At 43.4% G+C, this 20,976-nt stretch overlaps 1 protein-coding gene across 8 annotated transcripts in view; it reads right to left on the reverse strand.

Annotated features, from left to right (window-relative positions):
- Nucleotides 1–633: 633 nt before the first annotated feature.
- Nucleotides 634–20,976, reverse strand: part of WDR11 (WD repeat domain 11) — a 54,726-nt gene continuing 34,383 nt past the window's right edge. For 3 of the 8 annotated variants that reach the window (XM_064269230.1, XM_064269229.1, XM_064269228.1), the window contains exons 15-28: nucleotides 19,704–19,828; nucleotides 18,720–18,867; nucleotides 14,550–14,656; nucleotides 14,003–14,117; nucleotides 13,463–13,634; nucleotides 10,070–10,178; nucleotides 8,842–8,904; nucleotides 7,654–7,719; nucleotides 6,675–6,852; nucleotides 5,840–5,935; nucleotides 5,194–5,359; nucleotides 4,541–4,638; nucleotides 3,969–4,114; nucleotides 1,669–2,924 (exon numbers count right to left, since the gene is read on the reverse strand). In XM_064269230.1, the coding sequence (XP_064125300.1) occupies nucleotides 2,762–2,924; nucleotides 3,969–4,114; nucleotides 4,541–4,638; nucleotides 5,194–5,359; nucleotides 5,840–5,935; nucleotides 6,675–6,852; nucleotides 7,654–7,719; nucleotides 8,842–8,904; nucleotides 10,070–10,178; nucleotides 13,463–13,634; nucleotides 14,003–14,117; nucleotides 14,550–14,656; nucleotides 18,720–18,867; nucleotides 19,704–19,828 (1,752 nt within the window). In that variant the 3' untranslated portion in view covers nucleotides 1,669–2,761. Of the gene's footprint in view, nucleotides 1,641–1,668; nucleotides 2,925–3,968; nucleotides 4,393–4,540; nucleotides 4,639–5,193; nucleotides 5,360–5,839; nucleotides 5,936–6,674; nucleotides 6,853–7,653; nucleotides 7,720–8,841; nucleotides 8,905–10,069; nucleotides 10,179–13,462; nucleotides 13,635–14,002; nucleotides 14,118–14,549; nucleotides 14,657–18,719; nucleotides 18,868–19,703; nucleotides 19,829–20,976 lie in introns of those variants that run through there. The other 5 variants (XM_064269233.1, XM_064269231.1, XM_064269232.1 and 2 more) reach the window with 5 other exon arrangements.

Here is a 20,976-nt window from a genome sequence, read left to right on the forward strand (position 1 = left end):
AATGGGCTCAAGCATAGCAATGATTCTGAGGATGGTGCAGTACCATGCAGTGTTTTGTTCTGTTGTTCATAGGGTCACTATGAGTTGCAACCAACTCGACAGCACCTAACAACAACAACAATGAAAGTTCTGGGCCTGAAAAAAATGGCTCGATGATATAAATCCCACCTTCGTGTATACAGAGGATTTAGTTTGTCTCTGGCAGAAGACATTAAATCCTTTTGCATCACCAGGGTCAGATCAGCTCAAAGAGGCCCTTGCAGCTGTATTCTGGAAAGGAGCAGCCTCTGCGGCTCAGGTGCTGACACCCTGCAAGGTTTAGACCCTCGGGTTACCCATGGCCCTGCGATGCAGCGTGCTCCAGAAATCCTATGGGGAGTATGGTGTCACCACTCTGTCCCTGCTTAGAATGGTGTCCTGTACCCAGCAAGTCCCTCTGAGTCTGTCAACTGTGCCCCCTGCAAAGCACTTAGCACGTACCCTGGTATTTAGTCCTGTTGTGCTCTGTCGGAATTCCTACAGCCCGGCTTCTCTGGATACAGCAGGCACAGCCTGGACTTGGAGCTGGGGAAGGTGGGCTGACTCCTGAGGGGTCAGAAGATCACCCAGCCTCACACACAACAACACGGGACGTGAAGGCCTGGACGGAATCTTTATTTTCACCTTTGTAAGTTCTAACATTTAAATTCTTAGCAATAATTTATAACAGTCACATCACATATATTTCAGCTATTCGGACAACAGAGACGAGAAATGAAAGCACAAAGAGACTTCAAAAATGAGGTTACTGTAATGCATCACAGAAGGGGTTAAAATTCAAAATATCAAAGACCCCACATCCTGGAACAAAACATAAAGCTTAAAAACTCTCTTTGAGCTCATGGGCCTGAAACAACAAAATTTAGCAACTGCCTAAACCACGGTAACAGTGCTGCGTTTTCAAGGTAAGAAAACACAGAAGGCTTTGGCCGACCACCTTTCAACTCTGTCTGCCCCGCCTGCGTCTGAAATGAGCGTCCGCACACAGGCACAACACGAACGGGAGGAGAGCTCTCATGAGCCTATTTCACTACAGATTTTTCAAACATCTTTCAATCTGTCCAGGAGAAAAGCAATTCAGTCTCTTAAATTTTAATTAAAAAAAAAAAAAAAAATTAAAAGTATTTCCAGGGACTCTTAAAGCTCTCCTTCTAAAATGTATAAAATGTTACACACGTTCAAAATCTGAAGTGTTTACGTTTTTCTCTGCAGTAAATACAGGATGTAGGACTTGCTGCGAACGTTGTAAATGCTCATGTACTATTGTGCACAGATGGCTTTGGAGACATGTTGGAGACGCAGCTCGCCAGGCCCTGCCTGAGAAGGTGCACTCGAAGGGGTGGCCTCAGCCTCCTCCACTGGACTGGGACCTTGACCATCACCAGACCAACCGCTGCCCCGCCCTGCTTCCAAGGTCAGGTATTCCTGGCATATATTAGCCCATCACTCTCCTCTGCGTTCTTCCTTGGGGCATTCAAGCTCATTCAATAAATCCTTGCCAGCTGCTCCAGCTTTTGAAGCAAAGAGAACTGCTCCCTGCTTAAAACCCAGGTTCTTCAGACTCCGGGCATAATCTGCATAGATAGCAAAGACGAGTTTCTGTAAACCACAGTTAAGGAACAGCAGGGCAGAAAGGGCTGCGACCGTACTCCTCACAGGAACGGAGGAGTCAGCTCTGCCAGGCTCCTCAGGAGGGGCCGAGAGCAGAACCACCTGGTGGACAGCCATGGAGGAACGCACAGGCCTCCTCTCCGGGAAAGGCACCCTCTCAATGGTAACATCAGTGTACCTCATACCCAGCTGAGCCCAAAGCTGCTTCTTCAAGGAGGAGACCCGATGACGATCCCCCAGCTTCTCTCATAACCTACACTCAACTAAAGACGGGAAAAAGTAAGATGGCACCATGGAAGTAAAACCTGTTTCTGAGTAGACAGAGCTTCAGCGAGGGGTTATTGATGAGGGTCTGCCCCAAAGCAGGTGCTCTAAATATCTAGGGGGTGAGTCTTTAGACAGCCCTGTCCCTTTGTGTTCTGATATTTGACATGGCTATTTTAAACCCGTGTCAGCTTTACCAGGGACGAGCTATAAGATCTTGGTTAAGTTTAGACTTAAGTTTAACATTCTGTAAACAATGTAGACAAAAGACAAAAGCAAGTAGGTGGCCCGTAAAATGAGGCTACAGTGGAACACTACAAGAAAAAGGTGCAGTGAGAAAGAACAGGGCTATGCACACAAGAGGAACTGGGAGCTGTATTCTCAAGCCCATTCTTTCCAAATAAAAAATGTGACTCCGGTGACGAGAAGAAATAAAGTGTTCCTGGCTACAGGGGGACCACAGTGACTTGCCTGCATGAAATGTCTTGGAGGTGCTGTATTTTGTTCCATATTAGGCTCCTCGCTGTGGGTAACAGGGAGAGTCTTTTTTATTTATGCCAGTATACATTTTCCAGAGAAATACATAGAACTATGCCACAGAACACATTCCTCCAAAATAATACTTGTGAAAGAAGTAGCCCTCTAACCTCTCCTACATTATTCCTTCTATCTTTACCTGAAGTTCAAGCCAATATTACACAACTATGGTTCCTTACCCTCTACATTCCTTCCTGCAAACGCCAGTGAGGCAGCGGGCTTCTTCCCCATCTTTCCCCTCTCTTTCTCCCTCTTTCCTGGCTTTGGTGAATCAGAATCCAGGTCTTCCTCAATATAACACAGTTCCTGCCTAGGCAGCACAAGAAAGAGGAATTCTAAAACCCACCATGGCACTTCTTTCCTCCTCAGCATAAACACCCTTGGAAAGGATATCCGTCTCTTCATTGACTTCCATCGTCCCATACTGCAGACAAGCTTCCACAAACAAGGCTGCTCTGTCAAAGTACCTCATGCTGCCAAAGAGACCAAAGTAAGGTTAGGTCTTGGTATTTACACTGTATTTCTACATAAAAACTTGAACACATGTCCCCTGGAAACCTGAGTGCTATGTCAGGTCCTCGCACTTCCTTAGCTGTGGTTTATAAGGGAAAGGGGAAAATATCTGTGTTCATCTTTGTCTCTCCCAACCCCAAGATTTTTTTTCGCCAGAGATTTTTTAAATACTTAAAAAAAAAAGAAGTGAAATAATCTAAACATACAGGAATCTACAGAGATATGATAAGTACACATTAGTCGTTAATATTCTGCCACATCTGCCTCAACCTACCTTAGTTTTAAATAAATAAAATGCACCAGAATAAAGTGATGGGTATTGCTCTTCAAGATTTCCCAAGGGGGCACCTCCACCTTGCCACCCTTTCCATCCCCTTTCCTTCCCCTTCCTACTGCCCTCTGGGGTTCCTCTTAGTTGCCTTCTGGAGGCTGAAGTGCCCTGACTCCCTGAAGACTTCTTTAAAAGCCTACTTTAATAGGCACCTGTGCTGCAGTGGGTAAGAGCTCGGCTGCCAAACAAAATGTCAGCAGTTCAATCTACCAGCTGTTCCTTGGAACCCTTATGGGGCAGTTCTACGCTGTCCTAGAGGGGAGCTATGAGTCAGAATTGATTCGATGGCAACCGGTTTAGTTTTCTTTTTTTCTTTTGGTTTTGCTGAGTTTAATTAGCGCATTAGTAGGAAAATATCACAGCTCCTAGACCAAATGAAGAATTAATCAGCATGGATGGTTCCCTTTTCCTTTCAGTTTTTAAATAAACCTGCAGTGCACTTCCTCCACACTCTGCCCCCACTCTTTGAGTACCACCGTCCACTGGAAGAACCTGAAGCTAGTGTGAAGTAATGCATCTCAGCAGCCCCCAGCGGCCCCTCAGCAGCCCCCCGGCAGCCCTCACAGCCCCCGGCGGCCCCCGGCAGCCCCCGGCGGCCCCTCAGCGGCCCCCCGGAGGCCCCCCGGCGGCCCCTGTCGGCCCCCGGCAGCCCCCGGGGCACCCTGGGGTGTACCTGTGCAGCGTCTCGGCCACGCTGGTGAAACAGCCCAGGGAGAGAAGGACCAGGAGGGCCTTTGACTTCTGATTGACTTGTGGAGAGCACAGATGGTCAACCCACCGCTTTAAGACATCAGCACACTCTTCGGAGTTTAAACGAACCTGAGAAAGATGCCACATTAAAAAAACATCCTGCATAATGGAGAGGGAAAAAAACAGGAAAACAATTCAAACAAAATGGGATACTTCCTCTGGAACAAGCGCCAGGTTCTGCCCTGCAGCTGCTGCTCAATGTGAACAGCGGTGACTCCGGCCCAGGCCTGCAGGATGCAGGGACCGATAAACACCTCCCAGCTGGTGCCGAGCTCGGAGAGGAGGCACCTGCAACCACTAAATCACCACCAGAGCAACCTCCATGTTTCAATACGAAGAAATGTCATCTACACTCATAAAGAACAGGAGGAGGGGAGAGTTGCAAGGAAATATCTGCAGAACAACTCTGCAGGCCAGAAAACATTCCCAACTCAAGAGCAAAAGCCAACACTGGCCCTTCACCCCCAACGCTCGAGGCCCTTGGACGTGACCTACTTTTGCAAGCCAGGCGGCCCGGCTCCACTCGCCGTAGGTCTGCAGGTAGCGGCAGGCGTCTGCGGCTTTGTCAATCAGGCAGAGCAACTGCACGCCCTCTGGAGGAGAGAACAGCAGCCCTGGTGACAAGCAGCTCACCTCGTTGTCAAGTCACTAAGTCAAACCTCCACAGCTTGGCCCAGCCCCGTGTATGTCACACCTGCTGGAGACATTCCCGGCTCAAATATCAAAACTGAGTTCCACGATGTTACCACTCAAGAAATCCACGTCAGATGTATAAACAGAGCCTAAAAAATTGTGAGATAAAGCACAGCTCACTTGCTGGCTTTCATCGTTCTGGTTTGCCCAGGATTGTATGATTTACGCCTACTGTCCTGGTACAGTTTTAGCTGTGAGTCAGAACTGACTCACTGGCAGTGGGTTTGGTTTTGGTTTGGTCCTGGTATAATTATTAGTAGTGCCCCCTTCACTGTTAAAAACAGTTTTGGATGACTACATTATATGGTCACTAGCAAGTAATAACTTGGATTTTTTCTTGAGCATATATAACAAAGAAAAAAAATCTCCCCAAAATCACTTGCCTGAAATTCTTTCCTGGGAACAGGTCTGGTTTTCCAGATTATTAACGAATATACCCACAAAGCATGCCTCACCTGCCAACTTGCCATTGGCAATCATGTTAGTTGCCACCAGCTTAATGGTGCTCTGAGAAGGGCCTGAGGAGGTGACGGTTGTGACCAAGCAGGCTTTCAGGGAATCACAGTAATAATGCTGGTTGTCTGCACTGGTCTCCAGCAGCAGCTGCACAGCTCTGTCCGTCTAACAAGGGAAACGGTTCCTCTAATTATGAGAAGATCTTCCTCCAAAGGAACACTTTTTAACCCATAATATGGAATACTGACATTTGTACCTGAAGGAAGACTTCATTTTCAAGAACTGCCCTTGAACGCTTCATGTTCATGTACAAACCTGAACAAGGTACTGCCCTGCTGCTCCGAGACAAACATGAAACCACAGTCTGGCTCAGACCCTGGCTCAAGTCACTGCTCCCTTTGGCTTTGCACAGTCAATTCAGGCACCAAAACGAATAGCTGGGCTTCGTCTGACATTGCAAAAGCCAAAGGTACAAGCCGATTAACCATGTGCTTCTGCTTCCTTACAGACCTGTGGGTAGTCTTTTGAGAGAAAGTCTCGATTTACACTTTCAGGGAAGGAGACACACTACAGAGGAAAACGCTATGCTGTGTGTGTGTGGTGCTCAGAAACACTGATCAGCTAGCAACCCCGCCAAACACATACCTGACCCAACAGAAGGAGCTGGTCTGTGCATTTCCTTGTGTGATCGTAAGTTGACCGTTTCACTTCCTGTAGATTAACTCTTTCCAGTTGAAATTTCTGGAGAAGAGAAACAAAAGAAGCCTGAGTCTGGATTACAAGATGTTGAATTATTTAAATTTAATTACTTAATAAAGTCATTTTAATAAATATTATTTGACTTCTGAACTTGCTAGAGAATCGACACTATAGAAACCCAACAAATGAATAAGAATTTGAAAGGTAAAAAGTTGAAATGTAATATCATTTCTGTGCATGTGTGTCTGCTTATAAAAACTGGCACTTGAATAGAACTAGATAAAATAAAAGCCCTATGGATTAAAGTACTCTAAAAACCAAACCAAATCCATTGCAGTCGATTCCGACTCAGCCACCCTACAGGACAGGATAGAACTGCCCCATAGGGTTTCCAAGGCTATAATCTTCCAAGGCAGTCTGCCTCATCTTCTTCCCACAGAGCAACTGGTGGGCTCGAACCACTGACCTTTCGGTTAGCAATCAAGCGCTTAACCTACTGAGCCACCAGGGCTCCCTTTGAAGTACTCTACTGAAGCTTAAAAAAATTATGAAGCTACCTTTATAAATTCAGAATAGTAAATTCAAAACAAGTGAATGAAATATTTGTTCATGAGCTTTTCAAGTCCTGAGTCAGACCTTTTTGATGCTAATATGCCAAGCGACTTATTTCTATCACATGGACCTTAACTTAGTGGAAAAGTTACCTAAATTTATGATAGTTACAAAGGTATAAGTAATCAAGACGGTAGCTTTAAGGGTTTTAATGCATAAGGTGTAGTACCTGAAAATAGGTGTTTTCACAGAGTATATCATAACATATGTCGAGGGGGTTGTTCACGGTTTCCCGATGGGTAGCCTCCTGCGCCGCTGCTGTGGTGGTTGACTTGTCCTGGGAGAAGCTGTGCAGATAGTGGGCAGCCACCGTCCAGAAGTGTAGCTCCGACTCATCACCATAAAGCCTGAGAAGGGTGTTGTCCGTTACAGTGGCGCTTACGCACTGGCCTGGACAGGGCTTCCTAGAGTAGCCTGAAGGACTAGGGACACAGTGCTGCCTCTAGAAAGACCACCTGGGACACTGGCTTGGTGCCTGGCAGGGGTGAACCAAGCTCTCAGCCCTGCTACGGGGTCTCCAACAACACAGGGCCTGACTGCACAGGGCCCCTGCGGGTCCAAACGTCTCCCTGCTCCGTGTTACGTTCCATACGATTACGTCTTACTATAACAAGTCTTAAGTTGTCCATGTTAAGATCAACTCGTTTGTGTCAAGAGCAACACTGAAGCCTGGGCAGATTATTTACCTGGCTTGTCACTAGCACACCTTTCGCATTAGGAAAAAGCTCCTCTGGGGTAACTGGCTTGATAAGATGAGAAAATACATTGCTACCTACTCTCTAGGAGTGGAGGGGGCGGTCACTGACAACACTAGAGTCAAACAGCACAGATTACTGCTTTTAAATGGAACTTCTGAGTGCACTTAAATACGCACCCTTTGTGTCTGCTGTTTTAAAACACATTTTTAAAAAAGCTGGTAGGAGGAAGCCCTTTCAGTAAAGATAGCCTTAAGGCCTAGATCTCACCTTCCTAATCTGTTTCCTATGTCTATTAACTACCTGCAAAATTAACTGAAAATCCAATCTAAAGTGTGAACTGAGATCTTTTTCTAAAATCTGAAAGAGCTCGGCCTTAACTAAAAGCGCTCATTAGAGAAATGATCAAGTTTGAAATTCTCTGTCTGGCAGAGAAGCTTCTATCGGTGTTACCTTGAAACAAGCAGGCACCTCTGCAAGAGGGTGAATTCTGGATCAAGTAAGAGCTTCTTTACGTCACTGCAGACAGGAATCCAGACAACAGAAGGGTGACCATTTTGAATTAAACAATAATACAAGGAGTTCAATCACTACGCTCTGGAATGGGAAAGTTCCTCTCAAAGGATACATTTATACCTAACAAAAGAAAAGTGCCTTTGCCACGGCCCTGAAATTATGCAAGCATAACAGGGCTTCCGGTGTTTCATGCCTAGAGATGCAGTATCTCCCAACCACCACAGGAGGCCAGAAGGTGCCGATTTGGGCTTACGGTCTTGCAACAGTTCGACTCGTATTTTGAAAATATGAACAGTTTCCTAAGTATACAAACAAGGGTGCCATCATTGATCATTATTTTGCTGGTCACCAGGAACAGTATATACTTCAGAGGAGATGGTACTCAGAATTCATTTGTTAAACTATTCAAAGCCTAGTGTTTTTATAAATTGGTGTTTTGAAAACAGCCAAATATAAGAAAATCATAAATTAGAGGGGAAGGCAGTCTTTAAATCTGCAGTTTTTCATTGAAACATCAATGTTAATCTTTGGATGGAGAACACAATCAAGTAACTATTTTGAACATGGGATCAATAAAACATTCTATTATGGTTAATTTATTAAATATACGACTTGTGTGTGACAGAACTTGTTATGTTTCACCAAGCACTCCCTGCTTATCCATATTTTTCTACTTCCTTTGCAACATTATTCCCAATTCATAGTTTGAAAATGCTCCAGGCTCTAGGGAGCACATTAACTTGTCAGCTAGAACTGCGCACGCACAGCCCGACAGAGCAGGCTCACTGAGGAGAGCTGACAGTCGTGGGGCTCAGCAGGGACGAGTGGGGATGCCCCCTCCTGCCTCCCCCCCCTCCCTCCGCAGCATCTCGCTCTCCCTGACTCCAGACCAGGGCAAGCTGGTCCTTATGACCTCCTTGAAGACAGATGCTCTGTCACTGTCATATTAAACAAAAACACCTTCAAAAATGCTAAAGGAAAACAAACCCCTATGAACAGAATGCTGTCTCCTTGGGCCACAAATATTTTCCAAAATGCAACTCGCTTTCTTTTTAAAAACCTACACTATTATACTTTTCTTTCTTAAATTTCTATCTTCTAATAAGGTATGCTCACAGTGCTTACTTTGACAATGAATTCAACTGCTCTTGAAGGAGATTCTTCATTTCTTCATTTTCTGGATAATCACTGCATAGAAAAAAATCTGAATGAGTTCATTAACTCTTTACTTAAAATCATTTATTCCTTCACCAGAAAAAAGTTGTGGGCCATGTTAACACAGAAAACGGCCTTTTGGAGTCCTTGGTTAAAAGTTTGGTTATAGACTAAAACAGCAACAGTCCACTCAGGGACCCACCCCACCAATCATCTTTCATGTCTGCTCTGATCTTACTGAGTCAAGACGTAGGGATGAGTAAAGACAGGCTCTGGTTTTCAAGAAACCAGAAAATTTATTAGCAGACTCCAAAAACTATCAGATTTAGATTCATTTAAATAAGGAATTTAGGAGCCCTGTTGGCGCAACAGTTAAGCTCTAGGCTACCAACCGGAAATTGGCATTTTGGACCCACCCAGCTGCTCTGAGGGAGAAGGACCTGCTGATCTGCTCCCGTAAAGATTACAGCCTAGAAAAATCCTATGGGGCAATCCTCTGTCACATGGAGTCGCTGTGGGTTGGAATTGATTCGGTGGCACCCAACAACAACAAAATGAGAAACTCAGCAATGACTAAAAGAATATGCTCATTCTCCTCTGCAGAATTCATTTTTCTAAATAGACCATTCCTGGGGAATACAGACCTCACCGCATTATGATGTTAACTTTCCTACCCCATGCCTACCTGGGCACTACACATGGTATAAGCCCAGTACACATCTGTTGATTCAATCAATAACCACTAATTATAGTTTCTGCAAATACTTTTTTGCAGTAAGGCAGGCACTGAGATTTATAAAAACATGATAAACCTCTAAAGCGGCCCAACGATGTCATTTTCAAAAAGAATGAGTCCTGGCCCCCAAGTTCCCCTTGGCCTCCATCAGCCCCGTCCACACTCATCCTTTTCCTAATGGTGACGTGCTCCAGTTCAGACCTTAGGACAACCACACAGCCACCAGACAAAAGTTTGTGTCTTCACAGCTTCACCACACACCCACGCTGCCAAAAGACCCCAGAAACAGATGCGAAAGAGAGGCTGATCCTTTTAGTCTGTCTGCCTCCTCTGCCTTAGCCTGGTTTTGAGGCTTAGCTCCACTAATTTTAAGCCCTGGAGTATAGGCCACTGCTGATTTTCCTGGGCGTCCTTTAACTCCAAGGAGATGAAGGCAGGAAAACAAAAATGGGCACTACTTACACTTGAGAAATGTCCAAAGAACACTGTCCATTCCAAGGCTGGTGTAGTAAGAAGGCTTTTAAGGCCAGGGAGGCCCTGGGAACAAGGAGATATGGGCACCACACAGGCTCTAGGACAAAAAGGTTTGTTTGTTTTAAATGTAGTTTTATACTGCTACAGACAGCTTACAGGGGTGTCAGCAAGGAGCCATGCATAAATCTGAGGGCCAGATTCAGGTGGGTCACTTCTGACAAGAACACTGCACAGGGGATACCATGTACTTCCCTCTGCACCACATCCGAAGGGACACCTTAGTTTGTCTCCTTACAGGTACCACTGAATTGGATCATCCAGTTAAGGTGGAATTCACCAGGGCGCTCTCTACAAAGATACCTTTCCCCCATTAAAATTAGTCACATGTCGGGGAGACACTGTGAGACAGTGAATTTCCTAGACCTGAACATACTTTTACCCAATGACTTAGCATCCACTAATGATCCTTGCGTATGAGCCCTGGAGGCACAGTGGTTAAAGTGGTCAGCTGTTAACCAAACGGTAGGCAGTTCAAACCTAACAGTGTTTTGTGGGAGAAAGATGTGGCAGTCTGCTTCTGTAAAGATTTATGCCTTGGAAACCCTATGGGGCAGTTCTACTCTGTCCTATAGGTCGCTATGAGTCGCAATCAAATTACTAGTACCACCGTCAGCTACTTCAGTAAAGTTTAAAATTTCTTTACAGTTCTTTTTGTCCTTAGCATATAAACCTCTAAAGGTATACAGTCAGGGTTCTGTGTTTAAAAGTTACTTGAAGGGAAGGACAACACACAATATAGGGGTAGTTAGCGCAACTGGACCAAAGAAAAGCACGGAAGTTTCCTAAGAAAAAAAATAAAGATAAAACTTACTTGAACTATTTGTGTGTGTACGTGCGTGTATGTACCTGGTTATGTTACCAACTGTTATACAGTAAGGTTCAATTGTTTCTTGTATTCAATTTTAGGAGTCACTGCATTCATTGTATCTTTGAATGTATACAATTAAGTCATTCAAAAGTTATACCTATTAAAAAAGGCATACTCAGAGAAGTTCATTCCCATCCCCATACCCTCCATCTTTCTATCCACTTCCTACAGATAAAAATTTATTAATCTCTGGATTTTTTTTTTTTTTAAATAAGCAAACACATACATTCTACACACACACACACACACACACACAAACCTGCCTTCAGAAGGTTTCTTTCTATGCATGCTCACTTAGAAAAAACGTGTTCAGCAGTGACTGTCGGAGAGAAAGTTAAGCGAGCCCCCGAAAGCACGTCAATGCACTACATAGAGCTGGCGGAAACTGCGCAACACGTGAATGTCACTAAACAAGTCTCACGCTCTTGATTCTCTCAGATGCTGCTAAAAAGGATACCGAGATTAGGCTGCAAGCAAGAAGGGTTCTCAGGCTCGGAAATGGATTCTGAACTCCTCGGTCTCTCTGACCCTCCCTTTACTGGGGGTGGCAGGAGGAAGAGGAGGAAGGCGGGCTATCTAAGCTGTTTGATAAAAATGGACAGGTATGAGACAATATATTATCATGTTCTCTAATTGTTATCGAGGAGGAGTGAAGAAAATAATTAAATACTGATGTATCGATGCATAGGATTCTAGCTGATTTTATTTTTATCCCACATCGAAAAGCCAAAAGTCTGATTTCCCAGAATAGAACCATATCACACGTATTTTCCCAAAACCAGACTGCCTGTATGTGGAGGTAAACACAGGCATCTGTTTCCTACCTCCGCATTTTACGCCACCACAACCTTTCAGTCTTGAACATTTATCAAGTGCTGTCCTGAGTTAAAGTTCAATTTGAGAAATGTATGCACAATTTTATTGACCTTTCCCTATTATTGTTTTTAAAATTTTTCCTTTTCTGGCTGAGACTGCACCAGTAAAGATTTTCAAAGAAGACTTGGGTAGAAATGATTTTTTTTTTTTTTTTTAATTAGAAAAACTTTAAAAGCGCAATCTGAAATCTGGCTACAGGCCAACTATTCAGGTACAGTGTTAAACACGGTTTAATATGACGAGCTCCAATTCTGTAGTCAGTTTAATTTAAGAACAAGCTACCTTGGCTTTGGAGCTTTTTAGTTTCAAATTTTAAATTAAGGGTGAAAGAAAAGCTTTTCAAACACTGAGATTATATTTGCACATGTCTTTGCTTAGAACTAGTAACTAAATTAAAAAAAGACTTTTCCTTAATAACTTCAGGTTGAAAATTCCTATCAATGTTCACCCTTTTCTGGGAGGAAGTCCTGATCCCTCCACGGGGCAGCCAGTGCCCAGGGACAGACATGGGACTGCACGGCTCCCCTCAATGGCAATCACAGCTCTGTAGCTAAGACGCGGTGGGACCCAGGTATAGTGGCAGGGGTGGAGTTGTCAGCAGAGACAAAAGTTAAAGGCAGCCCAGCCAACGTTAGGAAGAAGCTTGGTAGTGCCTAAAACACAGACACCACATGAAGGGGCAGGTTTTCAAACCCTTCCTGCCTCTGGAGGCACCACGTGCTGTCTCTGTAAGGGCAAAGGCAATTTCCAGAACTGTTCCCAGGCCATTCTGAGAGTTTACGCTGACGTTCAGTAAAGTACTGAACGGGAGTCTTGGGGAAATTCTCCCAGCTCAGACAGCCCTGAGCGCACACTGCGGGTATGCCTGGAGCCACACTTACTGCAGGACGCTCCCTGTTCAGCCGGTTTGGGCCAGAATGTCCGCCTCCCTCCCTCCCTCACCGGCATCTTCCAAGGATGAACACTGCGTTCCATCGGACAAGCCTGCCTTTCACGCTGACTGAGGGACGCATTCACAATCCTTCCATCCTTCTTTTTAAAGTCACATGTGAGGTTCTTTTTACTACAGTATTTTTCATTTTGGTAAAATAAATCTCAAAACAACCATACAAAAAGAGGCAAGATACTAGAATCATCTAATTTTGCTTTGACTGGCCATTTAACAAGCTGAAAGATAGGCTTCAAAACTCTTGATGCTCAGGACACTCTCCGCAGTGCCTTTTCAACGATCAACGGCTGCGAAAGGTGCACAGATCATCATCAAAAAACCAGCAGCCCTCCTCACTAGCTTCGTGGCCTCTGATGAGTGCCATGTTCTTTCCTCTTGTTGACAAACCACTCAGAAGGGGGTAAAGAAGGGGCACTTATAAAACCTGAGCTAGGGGATGAATCACATCCATAGTCACAAAGAGGACAGTATCTCAGGGACAGAAACACTCAAGATTTAAGCTAACATGTATTCTTAAACTCAGATTCTTTGAAAATGAGCTAAATGAAACAGCTCTATCCCCGGAAGACAGCAGCCTGTGGCCAAGTAAAGACAAGCTTCAAAGCACCCTCTCGCTAGGGTTCCGTACCGGTTAACTCTTGTTCATCCATCCTGAAACACGTGGACTTCATCGACATCTCCAGGACTCTGATGCATCCGTCATCCGATGCCAAGATCACTTTATCTGACGTACACCAGTCCACGTCCAGTATCTGAAAGTTCACATTTCTTCCACTTCTTAAACTGCTCACCATCTGAACCTTCAAGAGTAAGTCTGATTGTCATTTTCAAAGCGAAAAGGAAGTTGTTTATTATTCTGAATCAAATGGTCAAGGAAATGCAGTGCCTGCGGCAAAGGCCCACGGCCAGTTGAGAACTGAGCAGCCTTGTGCAGACACGTTTTAAATGTCTGGAAGACAGCGATAACATAAAAAATCATCTGTTGTGCTATCATCGTTAGAAGAGAAATATTGTAAAAGTAAAATTTTTTAAAAAGGAGAAACTAATTTGCCATAATAACTTGGCAAACCCCTTATGTAGTTTTCATTTCTAAATCAGGAGGATTTTAAACCCACAGTCCAGGTGAGCAGCAGCGCATGTCCATTTCATTGTCATGGAGCGGGCCTACCTCTTTGGTGTCCCACACTTCAGCTCCATCATTGTACATTGCTATTAGTTTTTGGTTTCCTTTACCAGGGGCAAAGCGAATCTTCCTCACCCAGCTTCGGTGTGTAGGTATCCCTCTGAGGACAAACAAAAATCACAAGCCAGAAAACCAGTAAGATACTCGGTGCAACACAGGCAGTGGAAACAGTGTTCCAAGTCTTATCCTATTTCCGTTTCTCTCAAGGCCTGATGAAGCGAGAATCGTTCACTTCCTGGATAGGGACGTGTGACAGAAAGGATCTGTCCTTGGATGACAGCAGGAATTATGTCCCTGCTCTTCTACACAGACCACCTGCAGATCAGTCTTCCATGACTGACCCAGGGCAGTTCAAGAAGTCCTTCCTTCCAAATTCAGGTGACTAGGGACCTGAGGGGCCAAATTATAATTAGCCACGTCTACTGATCCAAACTACACTTTCCAAGTCACAGCCTCCAATGGAACCATGTTTATACAAATCAAAAGGTTGTGCTTTTCCTTAACCAAATAAAATTCCACTCTTGGCTCGTACCTGGATACTCTGCCTTTCAAATCCCAAAAATTTAAATTTCCGTCCATATCGCCAAGAACTAATGTGTCACCTTTCCAAGCGATGCAGGTAATACTTCCCATACTTCCCTGGAAAACGACAACAACAAACACAAGCTGACTACACACAAACATCACAACAAAAATGCTGCTACTTAATGGCCATAATGAAGTCATAAATATATTGTGGTAAGATTTCACTACAAAGGGTTTTGTTTCAGCATGAATGCCATCAAACTCTCACAGACCTCAGCGCTGAAAGAGCTACATGCATATCAATTTAAACTCTGAAGAAACAGGAGAATTCAATTTGACAGACAGTAAGTTATTCGAGATAGTTTTAGAGAGGAAGAGTGTCTTTTGAGGACGAAATACCTTAGAGGAATAAAAGGAAAAGACACCCTTCTAGAGATGGGTCTTATCTTTAACTTCTCCATCCTGTCTAACTTACCTAGCACCACGAAAGGATAAATAAATCCATTTCGAGGGAACTCAAAGCTGTTTCAGGGCTAATTGTACAGCAATTTTTCCACCGATAAAAGGACCCAGAGCTGCATTAGTACCTTCTGGAACTTTACAGAAGAGAGGCTGCTGATTAAAGGCATTTGCACAATTTGAGTTCACAGAAAGCTTTGCAAGAAAGTTACATATACGAAAATCAAATACAAAAAAAGCAAACACCCCATCATGGCCGTGAATCTACCACGGGGTGAAGACGGGAGCAGGCGGCGCTGGCTAAGGCGCAGGTGGGGTGTAGTGCAGACTGAGGGGCCTGGGCTGTCATCTGAGCTTTGCCACTTCAACTGTTGTGTGTTTGGGGCCAGTTCCTTTCACCTTTCTGAGTCGTGGCCGTATCATCAACGGAACGGGGTGACAGCATGAAACTGGAGGAGCTGCTATCGGTGTCATCACATTTATGCAGATAAAGCCGTAAAGCAAGGCCTGCCATGTTGTAAACGGTCAATACATGCCAACTATTACATAATAATTTTACAGCTCACTTATTTCTCAGCTTATTGACAGAAATCCTGTTTTTGCCATTTATTTAGAGTACAATATAAAAATTCATGTGTTTTGCTCTCAGGATGCTTATATAGTGAGTCTTTCATGCATCCACAGGAAGGAGTAGGACAGCTCCAATAGTCTGCCGAGTTGACCACTAATAGACTAACAACAACAAAAACAAACAAACCCGTTGCCATCGAGTCAGTTCTGACTCACAGTGACCCTACAGGACAGAGTAGAACTACCCCACAGGGTTCCCAAGGAGCAGCTGGCTAGTGGGTTTCAACTGCAGACCTTCTGGTCAGCAGCTGAGCTCTTAACCACTGTACTACCAGGGCCTAGTGGCAGTCAGGAAACAAAAGAAAAACTGAATTAAATATTAATACTATTATAATGAATTCAATTAAAAAAAAAAAAAAACCTAGAAGTTATTTAAAAAAAATGAAATTCTGGGTAATATGAAGCAACACTCCAAGACAATCTTACTTCTTTTTGTCCTGACCATACTACCAGAAAGTTTAATTAAGAATTTGTCTTTAAATTTACTTTTTAGTCTTGAGAACTTTTATAATCTTACTTTCTAACTTCTAAAAGTTAGAGTACTAAACTTTAAATTATCCCAGAAACCAAAGCAATACCAGCGTAGAATCAGAATGTGATATATTAATACACCTGAGTAGATGGAGCAGACCTTCCTAGCCAGGTGTTTACCGATGGGAAACCAACCACAGGGAGCTACCCGGGTGCCTTCAGAGGATGTGGCACAAAGCAAGCTGCCTTACAGCTCGAAATGACCCTGAGGGGAGAACAAAGGCAAAGCACCAGCTCAGCGGAGTATTCTCATTTGACATTGATACGTCGCCTAGGGATGAAATGAAGAGGAAAAGTTTCAACTTAAAATGAATGCTTAATACTTTACATTTGAAAGAGTGGGAGTAAGACAAATACTGGATTAAAACAAACAAAAAAATCTCTATCTGAATTCAACATTAGTCACTAGAAAACATTAATTCCATAAAATAAAAATAATTAACCAAACCGATTTCCCATGTATTATATAGTAGATGCTCAATGCCTTTTCCCCAAAAATAGCCTGCTCTAAGGTATGTACTAAATTCATTGGCGGCTGGATCCTTACTAACCTGGTCATTCCTGGAGAAAGTGACTCCTGGTTGTGAATTAAAGGGGTCTGGCTGGCAGAGCAGGAGCCCTGGTGGCGCAGCGGTTAAATTGATTGGCTGCTAACCAAAAGGTTAGCAATTCTTACCCACTAGCACCTCCGTGGAAGAAAGATGTGGCAATTTGCTTCTGTAAAGGTTTACAGCCTTGGAAACCCTACAGGGTTGCTATGAGTCGGAATCGACTCAATGGGAGTAGGTTTCTGGGGTTTCTTTTTTGACAGGAAGAACAGAGACTTGCCATATCCTGACTTCAGGTCTCCACAAATAGAGATGGGACCTTAAAAGCTGTGGGATGCAACTATCCTGAAGGAAGCACTAAAAAAAGACTCATGTGCCACAATGTCCATAAATTTTAAACTGCTATCTCAAAAATTAGAACGCGAACTCTATTGGATTGTTTCTACATTCTGATCTCAAGTAGGAAGTGATGAGAAAACACAGGGCCTGGGCTCAGAGCAGCGCCAGAAGAGCTCAGATGGGGTCCCTCCAGGTTCTAAAGGCAGAGCAAGCTGACTTTCCAAAGGTCAGCTACTCTACACGGGAACCCTAAGTCTATATTCTTTCTACACACTTAAAGTTACTTTTCTATTACAAATACCTATAAAACATAAAACTTTCCACACTTACACTATTATTTTTATCCTTTCAAACTACTGGCAATTTTTGGCAATATTAGAGATATTTTAAAATAGACCACAGATTCAGACCTACCGAGTCGCATATATAGCTTCCTCCATGTAATAAGAAAAATGAAAGTCTACTGTCTGTTACAGTTGAAAAACACTTCCACATTTTAGCTTCTACTTTTACAAGTGGTGAAGGCTGTTTGGGGGACGCTTTTAGTTGGTAAAATGTGGAAGACAGCCTCTAAGAGGCTCCCGTTGATTCTGCCTTTTGGTATTCATGCCCATTTGTAGTCATCTCCCACAATGAAGGGTTCATCTGTGTAACCAATAGGATAATGTGAAAACTAGGCCTTCAAAGACATTGACACTTCCGTCTCGCTCTCTCTTGGCTCACTGGCTTTGGGGGAGGCCAGTGGCCATGTTGTGAGGACATGCAAGCAGCTGTACGGAGAGGTCCAAGCAGAGAACTGAGGCCTCTCACAAACAACTGGTGTTAATCTGCCAGCCATGTGAGCGGGCCACCACCTTGGTAGCGGATCCTCCTGGCCATTTAACTTCAAATGACTCCAGCCCCAGCTGACATTTTGATTATGACCTTGTGAGACCCCAAGCTACCTATAAAATATGGGGATTGACATTCTACTAAAAGTTCCATTTTTAGATGGCAATTTTAAACATATATGTGTATACATATATATTTTTAAATCATCTCATGCATACATTTAACCATCATAGCAACCTGCATTAGTCAATAAAAATTGTTAATAACAGCTTTTGACATGCATGCTGATACAAACTACTAACTCAAAAGCCTTAGTTAAAAGACTCCACGGGGCCATGAAAATGATACACAGAAGTTAGTAAATATTAATAATACTCTTTACAGTTACAACCTGATTACTACTATCCAAAATAATACTAGATTGTAAGTCAAATCCTTCAGGATAAAGCTTGAAATGGATAGAAGACAGATAGTGGAGTCAGACACAAAGACCTGAGTTTAAAACACATCTCTGCCATATACCCAAGCTGTGTGACGTTGGGAAATTACTTATTCTCCCTCAGTTTCGTGAGAGACAAAATGGAGATAATTCCTCAAGGATTATTGTGGGGATAAAAATGAGTAGCAAATGTAAGTATTTAATTAAAACAGGTACAATGCTGTTCTCTAGCAGTATGGTATACATTTCATCATTGATAACCTCTCTCAAATAGTAAAGCTTGTGACATTAAAGTTTTCCAAGAGAGCTTCCCAACTAAATTGTGGCTTCACTAGATGTGGAACCAACAAGATCTCTGATAAGGATTCCTGATTAAGATTTAATCCAGGGTTGCACTCACATCTGGTGGAATCCGAGCGCTGTCTTTGACCGAGTTGCCTTCAACAGTGAGATGATAAACCTGGCCGTCATTATCAGTAAACACAAAATGCTCCCGGGCAGAGATGTTCTGACTGAGTTCAGACTTGCTTTCTGCTTCCTGCAGCAAGCTTTAGGACAGAGAAAAATAAGATAAAGATATTTCTTTCTTTAAAATGCTGCCTATAATTAATTAACTCACCCAAAATAGAGATGTATTAATTAAAAAAAAAAAAGCAAACCCGTCACTGTCAAGTCTATTCCAACACATAGCGACCCTATAGGACTGAGTAGAACTGCCCTGTAGGGTTTCCAAGGAGTGCCTGGTAGATTGAAACTGCTGGCCTTTTGGTTAGCAGCAGTAGCTCTTAACCACAACACCAGCAGGGTTTCCAAATACGTTAATAGGTGGTCCAAAACCATTAAAAAAAAAAAGTTTGAAACTAATCTTTCCCCAACCAATAACAGAAAAACACAAATCACTCTCAAAAAGTCATACAATGAAAGACAGTTTGCCCCCTACGGCAGGACCCAGGAAAGAATCCTCTTAGCTCTGTTTCTGCTGCAGAACACTGACCAGCAGAAGAGATGCCTTACATCAACCCATCACTACCTTTGAAGCTTTTTATTTGTAAAACTGGTGGGACAGGACTTAAATTCAGAATTTCCATTTTCTTTGGCGTCCACAAACGGTAATATGGTCTGCTAGAAGCTGAAGGTTATGGAACAGAAGGGCACCAAGGATAATTGTATTCGCTAATGAATGCTGTTTTGTAGATGTAACTACATACATTATTGACTGCAGGAAGCAATGCAATAATAAAAGTAACTTTTCAGTAATCTGGGTGTACAGTAAAATACGAAACAAAGTATGTTCAAAAGCAGGTGCCTCTGGATGGCACTTGTTAAGCCCCCAGCGATGATAATGACATTACAAACAACAATGGCAGGAAACAGTGCACTGTACCTGATCACAGATGACTCGGCTACACTCAGCTCTGCATCTGAGACCACGGTCTGTCGGGCCATGGCCTCTCGGGTAGCGAGCTGCTTCTTCCTCAGGCTCTTCAAGTTGTGAGAAGGTGACCACTCCTGCACACAAGACAGACCAAGGCAAGTGCCAGGTTTCTTTCTGTCAAAGCATCCTTCCAGAAAATCTATGCCCAGTATTACTTATTATTACTACACAGAAGTCACACAGTTTTCGTTAGGCTTTACCTATTTATATACAGGTATTTTAATTGGAGCTTGAGGTAGCAGATTTGAATAACATAAAAGTTTAATGGCAAACTTCTGAGAGGTCTAACCTTTTGATGCTTTGATTCACAAAACGAAATGAATGAACGCAATTTTGCTATCTCCTACTCCCATGGAGACAAGCCTCTCCTTCTCCACCTCCCCCTTAGGTGCACAGGGTTGAGACAAGCATGCCCCTCCAATCGTGGCCCATTTTCATGGATAGGTCCACAAAATCCTCTTGCTTTATTTATTTAGTCCCTCATACTACCACTAACTGTAATGCATTTAAACCAATATTTTCCCACATGAGTACGTTCTTTCTTAATGTGAAGTTACTGCGCGTGCATTTGTGATTACATCAACAGCGCTGTTACGCATCTCACTCTGTGTCTTACGCTTTCCACTCAACACGAGGCACCTTAGTCCTGTCTCTGATGTTTTGGAATGCTCCATGGGTACAGCTGTCACTTTTTAATCTGTCTCTTCTCTCAGCGGATGACACCCAGATTGTCTCCAAACTCTCATCATAACCAACAATACTGCTGTCAATACCCTCGTAAAAGGTGCTTTACCAGCAGATGCTTAACAGCTGGAGCACAGAATAAGTCTGTGTTTGCCAAAGTATTGCCAGTTTGCTCCCTAGAACGGCGGCACTGGTCTACATTCTTCCCTGCAGTGCACGAGGACTCCTAAACCCCGGACTGTTGCTCACTGGCTTTCTAGTTTTGCTAGTCTAAAAGGTGTATCAGGGTTATTTCACTTTACACACTTCTAAAAACTGATGATGTTGAACATTTCTTCAAATGCTTATGGGCCTTTCTGGTTTCTCTGCCATTCATTAACTCTTCACATACTTTACCCACATTTCCATTGGGGTTCCTATCTTTTCATTACTGATTTGTAGGCGTTCCCCTCCCTTGGTTCTGTCAGACATTGGAAAATTTCTTTTTCCAATCTCTCTTCTATATTTAACTTTGACAATGGCGTCTTTCATTGAATAA

This window comes from Loxodonta africana, chromosome 16 (assembly GCF_030014295.1).
Source record: "Loxodonta africana isolate mLoxAfr1 chromosome 16, mLoxAfr1.hap2, whole genome shotgun sequence".
NCBI classification, from domain to species: domain Eukaryota; kingdom Metazoa; phylum Chordata; class Mammalia; order Proboscidea; family Elephantidae; genus Loxodonta; species Loxodonta africana.